Below are 19,540 nucleotides of genomic sequence, written 5' to 3'. Positions count from 1 at the left end.
CTTTATCAGCACATTTTCAACGCATTATCGATGTGTTAACACAATCAACGCAGTAAACACTATCAACGCGATGTCAACTAACAGTAATAACTAAATATTCACACAATACGACGCAATCAACACAATCTCAAAGCATGAACAGAGCAAAAGCAACACATGAATGCATTACTAGTGCAGGATGACATCAAGGATCAAGTGTTGATAGTTGTGTAAATATGGCCATACCAACAGCTGTTTGAATTATTGTTTGTAGATTGTACTTAATACATACTGAAGCTTTATCAGTGTTATCTGACATTATCAAGATTAAAGATGTTTTAAACGAAGATGCTTACTTCACGATTTTAAAAACTACAGCTAATAAACTGTGATAATGTGAGAAATGTTGAAGCTGTCTGTATATTTTTGGCTCGACTACGTGAAGTTGATTTATAAACTAATTTCGAGAGGATCATGTGCTTATGATTGCTAGCGGCTGGATCCGCATTATCCAATTCTCAATGCACCAATCAGACGACTCCTAAGCCACTACAAATACCCTGGGTTACGTACCACCGCTATCTTTGTTTTGAAGAATCCCCCCTTCCACCCCTACTCCTCCTCCTTCCTAGATGGATGACACGGTGGCCCAGTGCTTAGCACTGTTGCCTCACAGCAAGAACGTCTCTGGTTCCAGGCTTTACCAAACCAGCAGACATTTCTGTGTGGAGTTTGCACTTTCTCCCCGTGCTCACGTGGGTTTCCCCCGGTTTCCTCCCACCGTCCAAAAACATGCAACTTAAGTTAATTGACTAATCCAGATCAGCACCATAGACATGCTCCTAGTAAGTAGTTAACTCTTAAGAGCAATCACTATCTGTTCATTAGCTACTAATGCAGGGGAGTTCTCGAGATCCACCTGAGCTCAAACTCCCCTCTCACCTTGCAACGGGAGGGAGCCCCGGGCTCGAGGATCTTATGAGCTCAGGGCTCTCTCCCATTACAGCATGTCAAACAAGCTTTATAATCAATCATCAGCTAAGTGTGAACTCTTGAAATGAATTTAGAGAGTCCAAATGATGCTACTTTAAAAAAAAAGGACATTACTTGGTTTATTAATCCAAACGTTTACTTAACTGTTTAAATGCCATATTATATATAGCAGTACTGGAATATACATTTCATTATAAACACAGACAGACATTGCCTATATATATATATATATAAAATTATTTTAACAGTTAAAAGCTATTAGTTACTTGTTAATTAGTTAGAGTTATTAGGACTTTAATAATACTGGCTATTTACATTTCACTTTCATCATACAAATATCTTTTCTCAATTAAATATTCTAAATAATTGACCAATTTTGACTTGATAATAGTCAGTCTATATAAAAATACACATATACGAACATTAAAAGAAAAGCCACATACAATTGTGATCATGTGAAGAATCTAATTACTCTAGGAGAAACCTCTTCAGTTAATTAAATAATTCTTTCAACCAATTAAATATGAAACATCTATATAGCTATACACGTTTCTAATATCTAAATACCTATAAATAATTGATATTTGTAACCACAGAAGCTTGTCTTGTATTAGCTTTGGGTGGCAAGCTTATGTGGTTAAAAAGATTGAAAACTTTCATCTTTTCATTAGATCTCATGAACACTTGATAATAATTGTGGAACAAACAACACTATTCACACACATTTGTTTAATAAAAAACTGTGTACATTTCAATTTGCACATAATATATCTGTACATACAATAATCATGTCTATAGTAATATTCCTGTACATACATTGTTCAATTTGTATCTTTTGCTATTCTCAATTACTTATTTTTTAATTCCTTTATTATTTTGGGTTTCGTCCTGTCACTCCTATTCTGTTGCTCTGGGGATACTTCCTTTATGAAAATAAAATTGCTCATATCAGTCAATAAAGCTCTTTCTTTCAGATTCTGGATGAACTCAACTAATCTACAGTACTTATTCATCTTTGTTAACGCAAGTTAATGGGAATAGAGTTCATATTCAGGGTTTCTGCTGGTTTCAAAGAGTTACATTTAAGACTTTAAGACATTTTTAAAACCATTATGAATGAAATTTTAGACCCATAAAGGGCTAAAGAAAATTTTCAAACGGCCCAAATGGAAAAGATTTTTATTCGCCCAATCCCAAAAAATTCTTATCATTTAATAATACATTATAATAATACAGATACATTAATAATAATTTCAGTATTTTACATATTTCTTAGCAAAATGTTTTAAATATTGTGCAAAAACAAGCAAGCTCGACTTGTATCCATACTCTTTTTTTTTAAATAACATAAACTTTCTTTAAAATAAAAATAAAAAATGAACAAGAGTTTTAAAAGTTTTAAAAACTATAATAAACTAAATCTATGCACAACAATCTGTCCAGGTCGGTGTCCTCAGCAGTAAATACATGGAGCACTTGTAAACAAATGTTATTGTTAGGAAAATAATTAAACCATTACGATAGAGTTAAAAACGACCTTTTTAAATAAAACGTTTAAAGTTTTATTGAGATAGATTGTTGGTGATTGTATGGGTTTTGGCCAGATTTGGTAGTAATACATGAACAAAGGAAAATTAAGACCTGTTAAAAAATTATATAAGACCTACAACACAATATTTCAGTAAATTTAAGACTTTTTAAGGCCTAAATTTGGGGATTTAAGACTTAAGACCCTGCAGAAACCCTGATATTAACTCACAATTTAATAACTAATGTTAACAAATGTGAATTGGGATTTTAATGCTGCATATGTAAATGTTGATTAATAAATGCACTACAAGTATTATGCATTATTTCTTCATGTTAACAACTTACATCAACTAATGAAACCTAATTGTAAAGTGTGACTGAAAACAGAAACTAACAACTCGTATGAATAAATGAAAGCATTGCGCTTTAAAGAGACAGCTCACCCAAATATTAAAACTATTAAGTGGTTACAAACTTCTATGAGTTTCTTTATTCTGTTGAACACAAAAATAGATATTTTGAAGAAAGCTGAAAACCAGTAACCATTGACCTTCATTAAAAAAAATACCAATACAATGGTTAAAGGTTTTAAACATTTAGCAAAATGTGTTCAGCAGACGAAATAAAGTTATAGGTTTAAAACAAACGGAGACTGAAAATAAATGACAGCATTTTCATGTTTGGGTGAACTTTGTCTTTAAAGGGGACTTATTAGGGCGGCACGATTCTGGCAAAAAATGTAAATCACGTTATTTTTGCTTAAAATCAAGATCGCAATTTTCTCACGATTCTGTAAATGTAAAATAAAGATTAATATGATTAGCCTATTATTATTGTTAATTCTCAAACAGATGGTAAAACAACAATAATAATATTAGGCCTATGTGTAGCTCTACTGTTGCTCAAAATGCTAAATTTTGTATAGTCATTGTGGTGGACTTGAACAGACTCTTAATATGTCCTGTTTGTTAATTCACAGTAAAGTGATGATATCAGAACACAACAATTCATAATTATAAAGTTGATTTATTATGTTTAAGACATGTGCTTGTCATCTGTTATTGACAACATTATTAGCCCATTTGTTTTCTCTGGTAAAATTAGAATTTTGTCATTATCAGATTCCTTCTTGCATTATATTCAACATTATATATAGGCTAGGGTTGTTATACTGACACAGTACACATTTATTTTCATGCACAACACTTTGTGTTCGCTATAAAAGAAAAAAACATATCAAATGTTTGTCGTAATCATAACTTAAATGCGATATGATCATGTAAATGATGTGCGCACAGGTTTCACTTTCACTTCCGAGTGCAGCTCATGGCTGCGGTCACTGTGAGAAAAATCCCATACATGCAAACCAAACCTCCCGCACGGCCCTCAAATGATCACTGTGCAACAAACTGAACGTTATTTACAACTTCATTAACTTATTCACAGCCTATGCAGCTTCTGTTCACTAAAGTAGGCGTCTTTGACAGATACACACTCCGCGTTCTCGAAGGTAAACAAACCCTCCCCCAGTCAGCTCACGTGTGATTTTGCGGCCGCAAATACATCATTACATGAAGACAGAAATGACATTTGATGAATTATACCTCATTAATACAGTATGTGACACTTTTAACAGCATTTGAAGGTGAGCTGTGAAGACTTGTGCGCCTGCCTTCTCTCCTGACCTTGAAAATATAATTGGCTGAATCATAGAAAAGCTGAATTAAAATCGTGTGTAGGGTCGAATCGAGATGGTGATCTTTTTTCGATTATTCGTGCAGCCCTAGGACCTATTATTTCCCTTTTTTACAAGTCTTTAGAGTGTGTTTGTGAAGTTTCAGCTCTAAATATTAGAACTCTCTGAAACTCTCTTTTAGGCTTTGATCCTAATCGTGCTGCTTCGCTGACTTTTTAAGCAGTCAATATAGGGCCATATATACTTGCAACATAAAAGAAAGTTTTGCAAACAAAGTATTGAGCCAAAAATAGTGGAAACATTCTGAAAATCTTAAATAAAAAAATAGCAAAGGGAAAGTTGAGTTTTGAGAAATAAAAGGAATTTTGCAAACAAAAATAGTAGTGGGAAAAATTAAATATTTGCTATACAAGTTTAACTGTTTGACGATTTAGCTTCCCAGTACTGGGTTGCAGCTGGAAGGGCATCCGCTGTGTAAAACATGTGCTGGATGAATTGGCGGTTTATTCCGCTGTGGCGATCCCTGATTAATAAAGGGTCTAAGCCGAAAAGAAAATGAATGAATGAATGAATGTTTGACGATTTAAACAGCGCCCTGATAAACAAAGGGTTCAGGTATTTTAATCTCAATAAGATTTACGACAGTGATTCATAGCTGACTTCCTTTATGTCACGATGTGTCCAGCTGATGACGTCATTTCCTAGGAGGCAGGTCCGTGCATGCCTGACATGCCCCAGTTCCTGTGACTCCTCCCCCTTGTCAAATCAAGGCCAGAAAGTGAAACGCACAGAAATGTGCAAAACAGCATCGCAAACTCACGATTGACTAAAAAGCAAATCAAAATGAGCACTGCAAGGTTGAGAGGTTTTGTAAAGGCAATACTGGAAAAAATACTTAGCAAATATATTATATTTTATATTATATATATATATATATATTATATATTATATTTAAATAACATTTAAAAAAATGTGCAAATATTTATTTATTTTTCCCACTGCTTGATTTTTATTTGCAGATCTTTATTTTTGTTTGCAAAACACTCAATCTCCTTTGCGATTTTTAAAAATTAGCATTATTTTAAACATTTTTGATTAATAATTTATTTTGTTTAGCAAAACTTTTATCCTATGTTGCAAGTATATACGGCCCTAGATTGACTCCATTACTTTTGCTTTAAATTCAAATGAGATTGCTCTATCCAAAAAAGGGCGGAGCTACAAACACCTATGAGCCTACGAGTCTCAGAATGCCTCAGTCTATGGCAGGCATGGGCAAACTCGATCCTCGAGGGCTGGTGTCCCTGCAGAGTTTTGCTCCAACACTAATCAAACACACCTGAACACCCTAATTAGTGTCTTCAAGATCACTAGAAAGCTATTAGCAGGTGTGTTTGATTAGGGTTGGAGCAAAACTATGCAGGGACACCGGCCCTCCAGGATCAAGTTTGCCCATCCCTGGTCTATGGAGACTCCTGTCGCTGTTCCTTTGTGCTTCATCTAAAACTCCACATCTATAATCCTCTTAGTCTATGCTGACATTATCTTCAGCAGCTCAAACACTGGCTAATGGGCAGACGGCTGCTTCTCACTCAGGGCTGCTGTTTATGCTAATGAGGGAGAGATAGGTAGCAGTGGGCGGGGCTTTCCTCCTCTGATGACACGCACAAAGGGAGAATGTCAATCAAAGTGTTCAGACTGTTTTCATCAAGTCTGCTTATAGGCAATGCATTTTACCATTATAGACTGGTTATATTCAAACACCGCTGCCTCACAACTGTATTTAAACAGTGATTTTTGCATAATAGATCTCCTTTAAGATTGTATGCATGCACAGACAGACACAAACATTCATCGTATGTCCTCCTCTGCGCTGCTTTGGTGTTGTTTTGCGCAGACATCTGTCTCACCTTCTCCTGAGGTGCAGAGGGGTGATGCAGGGCTCCCCGACGAGCCTCCTCTGGTTTAAGGGGGCTGTTGTTGGCCGCCTACTCACTGCTACTTCCCATGGTCGCATTTGTGACGTCGTAGGAACGAGCCACACCTGCTGCTGGGTGGAGGACCAGTAGTGCAGGAGGCACGCGTGTCGAACAGCCTCAGATCGTCCTGAATCTGTTTGAGACACAACAACAATGGGAGTTTGAGAACTTAAAGGTCCAGTGTATGCCAGTATGCTAGTCTCAAGGATATCTATAAGCTAGTGTGCTCCAAAACAGTGACAAAACTCATGTAAATAATACACAAACATGTAAAGCTTGTAGTTCGTCACTTCCGCCTCATACTTCAGTTTCTCAACAAAACAGACCAATCAATTGCTCTGTAGGATCTGCCAAGCCCCGCCCCCTTTAAGATGCTTCTCATTTAATGTGTTTGAGCTCATCCACTCTCATTCTGGCTGATTTTTTTCCTTTTTTAGTTGAGATTGTCAAACATTGAATAAATAACATGCACATTTCAAAGCCGAGGACCTTTAAATAGACTGCAGCAGGGTTTTTTATATAACGCCCAAAAGCAATATATACACAATACAAACGAATATACATAGAACATCAAATAGGCCAAAAATACGGCAGCTGAGAGCTTAATGTGCTGCAATTTAAGAAAACACATGCAACTATAAAAAGTGAAGTTTATCTATAAACTAATTTTGAGATGATCATGTGCTTATGATTGCTTACAGCCGGCCCCGCATTATTAAATTTAGGATTCACCAATCAGATGATCCCTAAGACACTATAAATACCCTTCAAGAGTTCACACTTAGCTGATAATCAATAAAGCGTATTTGGCATGCTGTCCCGGGAGAGAGCTCTGAGCTCGTAATATCCTCGAGCCCGGGGCTCCCATCCGTTAGAAGGGCGAGAGGGGAGTTCGAGCTCAGGTAGGTCTCGAGAGCTCCCCTGCTTGTCGCTGCATGAGAAGTGTAAACTAGGGTTGTTTCATTGATAATTGTTTAGTTGATTGACTATGTTTTAAGTTTTTGGACGGTGGGAGGAAACCGGGGGAAACCCACGCCTACACGGGGAGAACATGTAAACTCCGCACAGAAACACCAACCTGTCCTATAGGAAGTTGGACTAGTGGTGTTCTTGCTGTGAGGCCACAGCGTTAGCCGCTGGGCTACCGTGTCGCCCATCGGAAAAAGAGGGAGGAAGTAGGGGGGGAAGGGGGATGAAGGTAACTGGAGTGAAAAACTCTAGTTATTTATAATGCGTCCGTAATCATCTAATTGGTCGTATTACGGAGCTAATGAGGAGCCAGCCGTGTTGATTATAAGCACGTGATCCTCTCGAAATTAGTTTATGAATAAACCACACTTAGTTCCATATAACAGCCATCTTTGGTTTGAAGAATACCCCCTCCCACCCCTACTCCTCCTTCTTCCTAGATGGGTGGCACGGTGGTTAGCACTGTTTCCTCACAGCAAGAACTTCACTGGTTCTAGTCCTTACCAAGCCAGCCGACATTTCTGTGCGGAGTTTACACGTTCTCCCTTTACTCACGTGGGTTTCTCCTAGGTTCCCTCGGTTTTCTCCCACCATCCAAAAACATGCAACTTAAGTTAATTAATCCAAATCAGCACTATAGACATGCTTCTAGTAAGTAGTTATCGCTTAAGAGCAATCACTATCTGTTCATTAGCTACTACAGCAGGGGAGTTCTCGAGATCTACCTGAGCTCAAACTCCCCTCTCGCCTTGCAAACGGGAGGGAGCCCCGGGCTCGGGGATCTTTTGAGCTCAGGACTCTCTCCCGGGACAGCATGCCAAACAAGCTTTATAATTAATCATCAGCTAAGTGTGAACTCTTGAAACACCAGCAAATTAAGAAAAGATCTTCATCCGTTTAACAGTACACGTGCTGCATTTTCTCACAACACAAAGAGAACGGAACACAACAGAAATGTTTCAATGGGACCCAAAAACATGAAGGATGTCACTGTGCTGTGACTGTTGCTCAGTAGTAGGTGATCTTTGAAAGGTGAGCTTTTTGTTTGTTCATTTTAATATCGTGATTCCCTTTGTCTTTAGTATTTATTACCCTAAATAACCATTCCATCATGTTTTAGGGCAGGGGTCACCAATCTCGGTCCTGGAGGGCCGATGTCCCTGCAGGGTTTAGCTCCAACTTGCCTCAACACACCTGGCTGGGTGTTTCAAGTATACCTAGTAAGACCTTGATTAGCTCATTCAGGTGTGTTTGATTAGGGTTGGAGCTAAAATCTGCAGGACACCGGCCCTCCAGGAACAAGTTTGGTGACCCCTGTTTTAGGGTCTCCTTGAAACAATTCCATTGTGTTCGGAGCTATTTGAAAGTGTTGTGAGAAAATACAGTGCATTTTTGGAAAATGTTTGTGTTGTGTGAAAATGCAGTGCTTTGATTAATTGGTTTGCGTTGTGGGAAAATGCAGTGTATTTTTTAAAAATGTGTATGTTATAATTTCCCTCAAGCATACGCTAGCACAAGTGGTTTCCGCAATACTGATTTATTTGATGGCTTTTCCCCAAATCCACCGTGAAAACTAAACAATAAATACAATACAAATCAAAACATACATAAGCAAACAAACAAACTTTAGAAACTTCAAACACTAAATACAAATATAAAGCAAAATACCTCGTTGGCTGCATGCTATATGAAAGAAATTGTCCCTTAAATCACTTGTTGAAGTCCTTGAAGTCAATACATTCATTGACGAGCACATGCAAACAATTCATGTTTGCCGATCGCTTGCTAACAGGAAGTGATAACCTCATAAGTAGGGATGGCTGACGTGAAACTGACGTTTCGACACTGTGTCGAGATCCCGAAGCGCAAGTGTTTCGAAACACTGTACCGAAGCATGTTCCGAAACACCCAGGTCACGTGACTAAAGTGTTTCGAAACACCTGGTCACGTGACTAAAGCGATTCAAAGCATCGATCAGTTCAGAAGCGTTTCGAGACTTGGAGAATCTGCATTTGACAGATGCACGATTTGTCACGTATGGCTTAGTGGACTGTGCGTGTGCATGTTGTTACAGACTTCATATGACTTCTGGGTTCAGATCCCGACTCCAATCGACTCGGCTCAATCCCGACTCGGTACAAATACTCCAATATCTTGATTTTATGTATTTTAATCATGTTACTGTTTATGGTGTAGTCTAGATATGATACAGCTGCAGATACGCCATCAATTTAGCATAATTTTTGTAACTAAAACAATAATTAATATTTTACAGTACTGTGATGGTTGGGTTTAGAGTTGTGGTAGACGTTAATAAAATACAATAAATGGGAAATTTAATTAATAACATAAATAATTCTTGTTAACTTCTGTCCACAACTGTATCTGATCTAGCAACAGCCCTGTTTTATAACCGAAACAAGCTATATTTATTCACAAAGTGTTAATTCGGATGTCAGACCAATGTTGAAACAAAACGATACACGAACAAAGCATCTCGAACTGATATTAAAGCATTTCAAAATAGCTGTATCAGCCCGGATTCGAACCAACAATCCCCGCATGGAAGTTAGGAACTCTAACCACTCCACTATTTCACTGGAGGATTCGAATTTACAAAGTTGGGTTTAATACCTCAATCTGCTCAACTGTTCTTTGCTGAAACTGTTCCAGTGCAATACATAAAAAATGACCACTAGGCGTCACTGTAGAGTGGGGTTTCGAAACGTTTCGAAGCTTCGACACATTTGCTTCAACTGCTTCAGTGTTTCACGAAGCCTCGCTTTGCCCACCACTACTCATAAGCAGTCAGCCATTTTATACAACCTCAGATTTCAAATTAAAAGTCCCAAACAAAATAAATTCACAAATAATACATGTAACTTATTCTCAATAACAAGAAATCTTAGAAAACAAACAACTTATATTCATAACTTAAAGTAACAACAAACAGTTACATATGTATTGTGAGGATTTTTTAACAATTTGCTGGTGTTTTTATTTGTAATTGCATATGTTTTTCTAAACTGTAGTGCATTAAGCTCAGCCAGCATAAGCAAACATCAACAGCATAATAGCGTTCTTAACCATGAAAAATCGTATGAATAAAAGGAAAGCAAAAAAAGAGAAAAGGAACAAACAAACTTTGGAGATGTTAAACAATACAAGCTGAATGATGCAAAAGTTGCAAACAAATTTTTATTCATTTGGATCAATAAAAGATATTGCTCAAATTATTTCATGAAAACAATAAGTAGAGGTCTGGAGTCTGAATATTTGGACTTAAGAAAGTGAAATTTTGCAAGGAGAAAAACCAAATTCACTGCATGTTTTCTTTACGATTGTTTTGTGATCATTTATTTATTGCAGAACAAAGCCAGCATACATAGCTAGCAACAACTATATACAAGCTAGGGCTTGCATTGAAGGAAAATACATAAATAAATGAACAATAAACAGGAATAGAAAAAACTCTGAGGTGACCTTTACAAACCTCTAACATACGTTTTCTTTAAGAAATACACAAAACCCAACACTACATCCATCCAATACAAGATACATAATAAATATTCATTTTAATGAAAGCCTGGATACTTTTCCAATAACTCACCATTTAAGAAAACATCATGTAAACACTGAAGATTACTGATTGGTCTGAAAGAATTATCTCTACAATTGCCATTAAGGACAAATATGTGAAACCGAGTGGTTTAAAGGAAGGTTTATTTATTTATTTGTCCTTTATTTAGCCAGGAGTCCTACTGAGACATCATAGTCAGGGAAACTGTAAAATATAAATATAAAAGGCAAATATAATTATATAAAATTATGATTAATGAGCACTTTTGGGGCTGCAATGTTACACTATTTCACAGTATTTTAATATAATCAAATGATTCCTGTCCAAAATAGGCCTGAAATATTTTGCACAAAACTAAAAAGACAAAAATGAAAGCTTTACCATGCTACACTTGGTTAATGTAATGCTTGCAAATCTATTTTTGCTTCATGTTGTATAGAACATGATAAACTAGCATGTTGCATTTGTGTTTTGAGGATCTTATTGTTCAAGTCTATATCAAATGATATCATGTACATTTTTAATGCTTTTACATTTCAAATGTTTTTTTACGGTGTGAAGTTTGTCACATGTGAGCATCAATTGTATGCAATACAGAAGCATTAATGTTCTTTAAAATGTCTCATTTCTCCTAATAAAAACACCACAACAATAAAAAAAACAACTGAATTTATTGGTGAATTATTCTTTTGACAAAAATGACTCTACGCTTAGTGTATTGCACACTGCTCTCAACCCAAAACACAACAATAATAGCTGTAAAATAAACTTTTTTTAATCTGAAATCATGCGAGCTAATATTTGCCGCAACAAGCTGTACTGTGTGTATGCTTTTAATCCAGTGTATATAATACAAACTTAAAAAGTACATTAGAAGAACGTACAAGTTACATTTACAGAAACAAAACCCACTGAGACCACTGAAAAGCACCCTCAACTAAATATCACACTAAAAGAAAACCCATGCATAACATCCCCATCATCAAAAACCATCTGTGCATGCATTAATACACACAATTAACTATAAACTTCTGACATCACAATCAAATATTGAGGTAAAGTTGATTTTATATTGACATTCTGAAGTGGTCTTTGCCAATTATAACTTAGCAGTTATTGACTATCAAAGTACAGCATTGTTCACTGTTAATTAAATAGCACTGATGTTGGTTTAAAGTCATACTTGCATGCAATTTTGACCGATTATATAAAAGTAGCGTGTAACATATTTACATAAACCCATTGAGACACACCGAAAAGCATCAACAAAATATCACACTAAAAGAAAATCCATGCATAACATCCCCATCATCAAAAACCATCTGTGCATGCATTAATACACACAATTAACTATAAACTTCTGACATCACAATCAAATATTGAGGTAAAGTTGGTTTTATATTGACATTCTGAAGTGGTCTTTGCCAATTATAAGTAGTAAACTCATATTAACTTAGCAGTTATTGACTATCAAAGTACAGCATTGGTCACTGTTAATTAAATAGCACTAATGTTGGTTTAAAGTCATACTTGCATGCAATTTTTGACCGATTATATAAAAGTAGCGTGTAACATATTTACATAAACCCATTGAGACACACCGAAAAGCATCAACAAAATATCACACTAAAAGAAAACCCATGCATAACATCCCCATCATCAAAAACCATCTGTGCATGCAACAATAACACATTCAACTATAAACTTCTGACATCCCAATCAAATATTGAGGTAAAGTTGGTTTTATATTCACACACTCAATATAATTTCGGGTCTTTACAAATTATAAACTCATATTAACATAGCAGCCAATGACTATCAAAGCACAGCATTGTTCACTGTTAATTAAACAGCACTAGTGTTGGTTTGAAGTCATACTGCATGCAATTTTAGACCCAATATTCAACAAATTGTCAAAAATGAGCGAATGTGGTTTATAAAAGCAACTTTAACACAAGCAATCAAATATAGAGGAGCGCGTTAAAACCAAGAAACACAGATAAAGCTCATGCATACAAAAAGTGCATTCCTAAATGGGTGTTTAATAAAAAGACAGGGCTGATATGCCACAAAGAGAGTGATCTGTAACTTCAAAAACAAAAGCATGGAGGGCCATGTGCTCCAACACAGACAAAGCAATAACAAAGGAGCGCCACCAAACCCGCGCGCGCATCACTTTATCACCAATAACCGCTCGAGCACGAGGACATGTGCACGCGATTTAAACACGATATGTGTCTTTATTTAATAACAGGACATCTTTGGTATCAACAAAACCATTAGAAGTGTCACCATGGGCCATGCACTGGGCATCAACAACAATAGCACAAAGAACAGTCGCGAGGCCGAAGTTTCACATGCAAACACACGCATTTAACCTTGTGCATTTTAAACACAACTACTTATGGGTTCGTGGAGTTCATGCATGCTTCAAATAACGTGTTAAACACGTCGCATGAGCTCTTATTAGCCGCTAGCATACAGCAAAAAGCAGACGGAGAGCTAAACAGGAAATGTAGGGATGCACCCTGACAATAGAAACAAGGTTTGGACGAATTCCACAGTATGCATGTCTAAAAAGGCAGACTTTTGAACATTAGAGGGTTTAATGTATCATATACATGTGGTTAATAAATCAAAAGTGTGAACGCAATAGAAATATGGAGCTTACTTGTTTTCAATGGCGCGCGCGAGTTTCCGACTCGTCCACGCGCTTGCTTTGCTTCTTGGCGAATAAAACGATGCGATCTGTATTGCATGTATTTTTATTATCCGTCCAAAAGACGTAGTCCTGGCAGACTAGCATGCAGTCATGGTTAACGCGAAGCGCATTTCCTAGTTGACGAGCTCGAGTGGTTTGTTGTTGTTGTTGATCCTCGACTATTAGCATCAGCAGATCTCCAGCAAACTTCTTCTAGCATGCATCTGCGGTTTCCTTTATTATCAGATCCTGTGCATTCAAACTAGCAGTGTGTGTGTGTGAGAGAGAGAGAGACATGGGTGCTGTTCAATATTGTTGTGCTTCTGTAGTCACGCCTTCTTCCTCTAAAAGAAGCAAGCAAGAGCTCAGGCAGCCAGTCGCTTTCTAGATGCTGCAGTCTGATCAACACTTCCTCCTCACTGAACACAAACCTGCTCAACTGCTCCACAGACTGAGGCGGGGCAATACAACATTTGCATTCACACTTTCACTGCACACTTTAAAACAATACTGTGGAGCGGTGTTTCCCAACCCTGTTCCTGAAGGCACACCAACAGTACACATTTTCAACCTCTCCCTAATCAAACACACCTGAATCAACTCAGCAGAACATTAGAAAAAGACCCCAAAACCTGACACGAATGGGTCAGATAAGGGAGACATACAAAACATGTACTGTTGGTGTGCCTTCAGGAACAGGGTTGGGAAACACTGCTGTAGAGAACACTTAAAATGACTTCTGCAGCTTGTTCTAAGTACTTATTTCAGCAGCATGGGCCACGTCACACTTTGGGCAAGATTTACTGTAGGGATGAAAACCCAGGTAGCAAAGAATTCTGGCCCAGATTTGGCATAAATCTGGCATACAGCATGTGGGCCAAACATGGCCCTGGTTTGGCAGAGGTGGTACCGTCTTTAAGGCGGCACACAATACTTGGGCCAGATGTAAAATGTAGTATTTGGCCCAGATGTTAATAATTGATATATGGGCCATGTGAGTCTGGCCTATCTTGACCCACAAAAAAAAAATTCTACCAATCAGGTCGCTTCAAGGAAAGCACGCCTAAAATTCAGTGATTCATGGGTTTATCAATTCCATTGCAGTCGTGACACACCAACATATCTGGCCCAGTTCAGGCTCAGTAATGGGTCATTAACTTGGCTAAGACTTGGCCCAGATTTGGTCCATGTTTGGCCCTTATCTGGAAGCCAGACTTGGTCCAGTCATGTACCGTAATTCACTGCGGCATGTGGGCCAAGCAAAAGCTGATTGTGTGGGCCAGAGATATTTTGCTATGTGGTAGGGGTTGGTAAGGGAACAGTGGGATGAAGGGGAACAGAAGTAAGAGGATAAACAGTGAACAGGTAGGTAGGTTGATCAGGCGTCCTACGAGGATGCCCAGAGACTGAGAGTAGGGGTAGTGTCTCTGTAATATTTTAGTTGAACCTAAAGATTCAACCTAGGAGTGAAGAGAGGGTTCTGAGGATTGTTAATGGGAAGTAAGGAAATAGGGAGGGAGGGAGGGTTTGAGAGAACAAGAACAGTGCTAGAAGGCTAGGCCGCCTTAAATAAGTTTTAGGGAGTAGGTGATTGGTTAAGGAGGCAAAGTGAGGCGTGGTCCCGCTGCCAAACTTTTGTTAACAAGGTAACTATTTAAAATGAGTTGCTCCACTAACTGAGGCGGGCCAAAAACGTTTTATTTTTTGCATTCACACTATCACTGCACACTTTAAAAACACTGTAGAGTACACTTAAAAATGACTATCACAGCTTGTTCAAATCACTTATTTAAAATGAGTTGAAACAACACAATTCTTAAGTATTATTTAGGACAACTCAATTGTTTTACGTTGAGTCAGGGGCGTATCGGACATTTTAAAAGTGGGGGGGGGGCAGCTGTATGATATCATATGTTCATATAATTAATAATCACCTGTTTCAAGTAGGTAGTGTAGTAGGTAGTGCTGTCGCCTCACAGCAAGAAAGTCGCTGGTTTGAGCCTCGGCTGGGTCAGTTGGCATTTCTGTGTGGAGTTTGCATGTTCTCCCTGCGTTTGCGTGGGTTTCCTCCAGGTGCTCCGGTTTCCCCCACAGTCCAAAGACATGCGGTAGAGATGAATTGGGTGGGCTAAATTGTCTGTAGTGTATGTGTGTGTGAATAAGTAGCATCCGCTGCATAAAACAAATGCTGGATAAGTTGGCGGTTCATTCCACTGTGGTGACCCCAGATTAATAAAGGGACTAAGCCGAAAAGAAAATGAATGAATGAATGTTTCTAAATGGTCTGTCTCTAAAAGTGAGGGGGACGGATCCCCCCATCCCCCTCGGTTGCTACGCCCCTGCGTTCAGTCCACTTAAATTTGTAAAAACAATGGACCCTTTTTGAAAGATTGTTATGGTGCGGTCATCAGCATCTGAAATCCTTGAAAGTTTTTACTATTTAGATTTTTTTTAAACGTATGAACATTTATATGTATCTATACTATATCAGCTTTGCATCAAATTACAAAAAGAATTAACTACTGCTTGTGTGAGGTGTGTGTGTAATGCAGTGTGTATGGGGCAGGGCAGTAAATCTGACGTTATTCTCTCTTCTGTCTGCCATTATCAGTCTCTCATCAGTCTTTTCTGAAAGTCTTGATAACACCATCGTGGAGTTTTTCTGTTATTATTTCAGCAAACAGGATTGTAGACAATGATTTGCTGTACTGATTTTGTTGTACTTTGAATGTATGTTGTATTCACTGCGCTCCAAGTTGAACTATGAAAATTTCCAATGCTGAGAAACCTAGAAATGCGAGTCCATTAGTTTACCTAATCAATTTGTGTTAGGACAACATGAAGGAATTGCGTGGAGCCCAGCATTTGTGTGTGCGTAGTGTAAATACTGTAGTGTTTTTGAATCATTCTGTAGTAAAGCACTTCATTTAATCAGCTGCTCTATACACAACTACAGTCAGATTGCTTAAAAGAATACAATTAAAGTATTAATAAATGCAATAAGATATATGATCATAATATGATTGCGTTCATCTATTATAATAGTAGCTTTCATGCAAATAAAGAGCATCAGGATTTCTTTAAAGAATTTACATTTTAAATATATGCTAACTGCAATTAATCCAGAGAAACAAACTAAAAGTAACTCTGTTTATAACAGTTATATGACTTTTGTTGTTGTTTTTTTTTTACTAAAAAGAAAACCTTTCAGTGCATTGTTTCTAAAATCTTTGGAAATGATTTTATGGCTCGTTTCCACTGACTGGTACGGTATGGTTCAGTACGGGTCACCTTTATCAGGCTTGCGTTTCCACTAACAAGGGTACCCTTTTGGTGGGCGTGGTGTATGACAGAAAGTTTCAGTCGACGTCATTCTAGCTCGAGGAAATGTCTACAATAAAGCTGTATGGGTCACTCACATATCATATGAGAAGCTCTTCTCACAACACAGATGCTTCATACACATAAATACTTGTGTAGAAATGTTATTACTAACTTTTCAATGAACATGAGTTGATTATAACTGCAGATCAATGACAGTGCGAAATAGCCTACTGTAACGTCTGTAATTATATTAAATAACTAAATAAATGAACATATATAAACACATACAGACCCTTACAGTCTCCGATATGTTACCAACTACAGAAGAACTACATAAAGTAGACATTTCGCCCGTATTTAATGTGCTGCTTTTTTTCCGGCTTCTCCTTTGTTTCTTCGCGCTTCACTCTCGCGTTTGTCAGTGTCTGACAGGATCGGGTTTTAAAAGCACGTCAATAATCAAGCGCAGGTTATTATCATCAGCTCAAGAAGTTTGTTATTTCAGATATAATGTTAGACACGCACGAGCGCTAGCAAGAAAGCGAAACCGCTCGCGCCTCAGACTGGCTCGTAAAAAACTACGGGGCACAGGGTAAATCTGCTCTTCTTCTTGGATTTGTGGCTGTTCATCCAGACGACGACAAGGTTTGTTTGAGCCCAGATCGATCATGGCTCGTTATTATATGTATTTCTAATTCCGCTAAAATTTCTCGCTGTGTTTTTCAAACATGGCGGGTTTTTTGTTTTCATTCTGGCTTGTTGCGTAAGCGAATGACGTATCTCTGTAAACCAATAGCGTTCAGCTGCGCGTGTGGCTCCGCCTTTTGGTACCCTTTCTCGTGTTTGGTACCCTTTCGAAAGGGTGCCGAAAAAGTGGTACGGTACGGTTCGGTTCGGTACGCTTTTTGACAGTGGAAACGACCATAAAAGCGTACCAAACCAAACCGAACCACTCAGTGGAAACGGGCCATTTGGATAATTACCAAGTCTGTGTTTAAAGTAATAATAATAAGGTCATTAATATTCATGTGTTCATGTAAACTAAACTTTTCAAAACTGCAAATAAAAAGCTTTTTCCTTTTAGTATACAACTGCTGTGAATATAAATTGTGAATATCTAAATAGTTGACTGCAGCTCTTACAACGGTTTATTTGTTTGTTTTAGATAATATTCATTCATTTTCCATTGGTTTAGTCCTTTTATACAGCATACGTTTTACACAGGGAAACACCCATACACACTCATTCACACACACACTGCCATTTTAGTTCATCAATTCCCCTGTAGCACATGTGTTTGGACTTGTGGGGGAAACCGGAGCACCCGGAGGAAACCCACGCTAACACTGGAGAACATGCAAACTCCACACAGAAATGCCTACTGACCCTGGCTCAAACCAGCAACCTTCTTGCTGTGAGGCAATAGTGCTAACCATCGTGTAGGACTTAATAATGGGTTGATTTATTTACATCACTGATATTCATTCTGAGGCGCAGGTTTCCAGATTAGGAGATGCTGCAGTTCTCAAACAAGATGCAACACCGTCAAGATTTATCAATGTCTAACTAATGAACTCAATTAAAAAAATGCAGTGCATGAAGTAAATCAGCTCAAACCCAATGGCAAAGGAAGGCTTTAAACGAACATCACATGCAAGTAAGGGTCTTTTTTTCCATACTAAAAAAACTTCTTATCCAAGACCTTTAAAAAACATGTAATGTAAAAAACTGGCCATATGTACATGATTCATAATGCTTATAAATAGAATCAAACATAACGCAAGTGTTTAGATTAACCTGCCAAACTGACTGCATGTTCTATACGATTCTGTTGCAAAAATGCATGTACATTTTCCAGCATCTTACAACAGTTGACCATTAGTTTTAGATAATATTTAATATTATAATTATTATTAGAAGAAGAACGGCGCACACCATTTTTGAATCATACTTAATTACTTTTATTTGTTGTGGTAATTATATTGTTGCTATGGTAACACAACAATCAATTGAAAACAAATGACACAATACTGTACCCTGAGGTTACCCTGATGAAGGCAAGTGTTACGTAGGCGCAGTTTTCAGGAATAGCCATGTCAATAAAGGCTTTTTAATATTTTTTCCAGATTTTTCAAATGCCTTGGACTGACTTTTGCTGTTTATTCTGATGAATCTCCTACCCAAAGAGCACAGACACATTATTTAAGCTACACCTGAGCACTTTTTGTTTGATTTTGGATTTTGACACAATACTGTAGCTTTACACCACTATAGAGTATACACTAACTGACAAAAGTCTTGTCGTGGATCCCAGTTGAAAGAGCAACAAAAAATAACTTGACTTCTAGTTGATCATTTGGAAAAGTGTCAGAAGGTTTATTTTCCCCATGAATCATCTGTTGAACTGCATCTCAATCATCACTAATACTGCAGAAGACCTACTAGAACCCCAAGATTCTCATAGAAATCAGTCACGTTTGGTGAAGGAGAAATCATGGTTTGGAGTTGCATTCAGTATAGGGGCGTGTGAGAGATCTGCAGGGTGGATGATCAACATCAACAGCCTGAGGTATCAAGACATTTGTGCTGCCCATTACATTACAAACCACAGGAGAGGGTGAATTCTTCAGCAGGATAGCGCTCCTTCTCATACTTCAGCCTCCACATCAAAGCTCCTGAAAGCAAAGAAGGTCAAGGTGCTCCAGGATTGGCCAGCCCAGTCACCAGAGGTGAACATTATTGAGCACGTCTGGGGTAAGATGGAGGAGGCATGGAAGATGAATCTAAAG

At 37.8% G+C, this 19,540-nt stretch overlaps 1 protein-coding gene across 3 annotated transcripts in view; it reads right to left on the bottom strand.

The window, feature by feature from the left end:
• rnf44 (ring finger protein 44) overlaps positions 1-19,540 on the bottom strand; it is a 48,075-nt gene that overhangs the window by 26,883 nt on the left and 1,652 nt on the right. For 2 of the 3 annotated variants that reach the window (XM_056472439.1, XM_056472440.1), the window contains exons 1-2: positions 13,398-13,771; positions 6,109-6,310 (exon numbers count right to left, since the gene is read on the bottom strand). In XM_056472439.1, coding sequence (XP_056328414.1) covers positions 6,109-6,310; positions 13,398-13,485 — 290 coding nt within the window. In that variant the 5' untranslated portion in view covers positions 13,486-13,771. Of the gene's footprint in view, positions 1-6,108; positions 6,311-13,397; positions 13,772-19,540 lie in introns of those variants that run through there. The other variant, XM_056472441.1, reaches the window with a different exon arrangement.

This window comes from Danio aesculapii, chromosome 14, assembly GCF_903798145.1.
Source record: "Danio aesculapii chromosome 14, fDanAes4.1, whole genome shotgun sequence".
Classification (NCBI taxonomy): domain Eukaryota; kingdom Metazoa; phylum Chordata; class Actinopteri; order Cypriniformes; family Danionidae; genus Danio; species Danio aesculapii.
The sequence above is the reverse complement of the archived record's forward strand: the minus strand, read 5'-3'. Positions and strand labels throughout refer to the sequence as shown.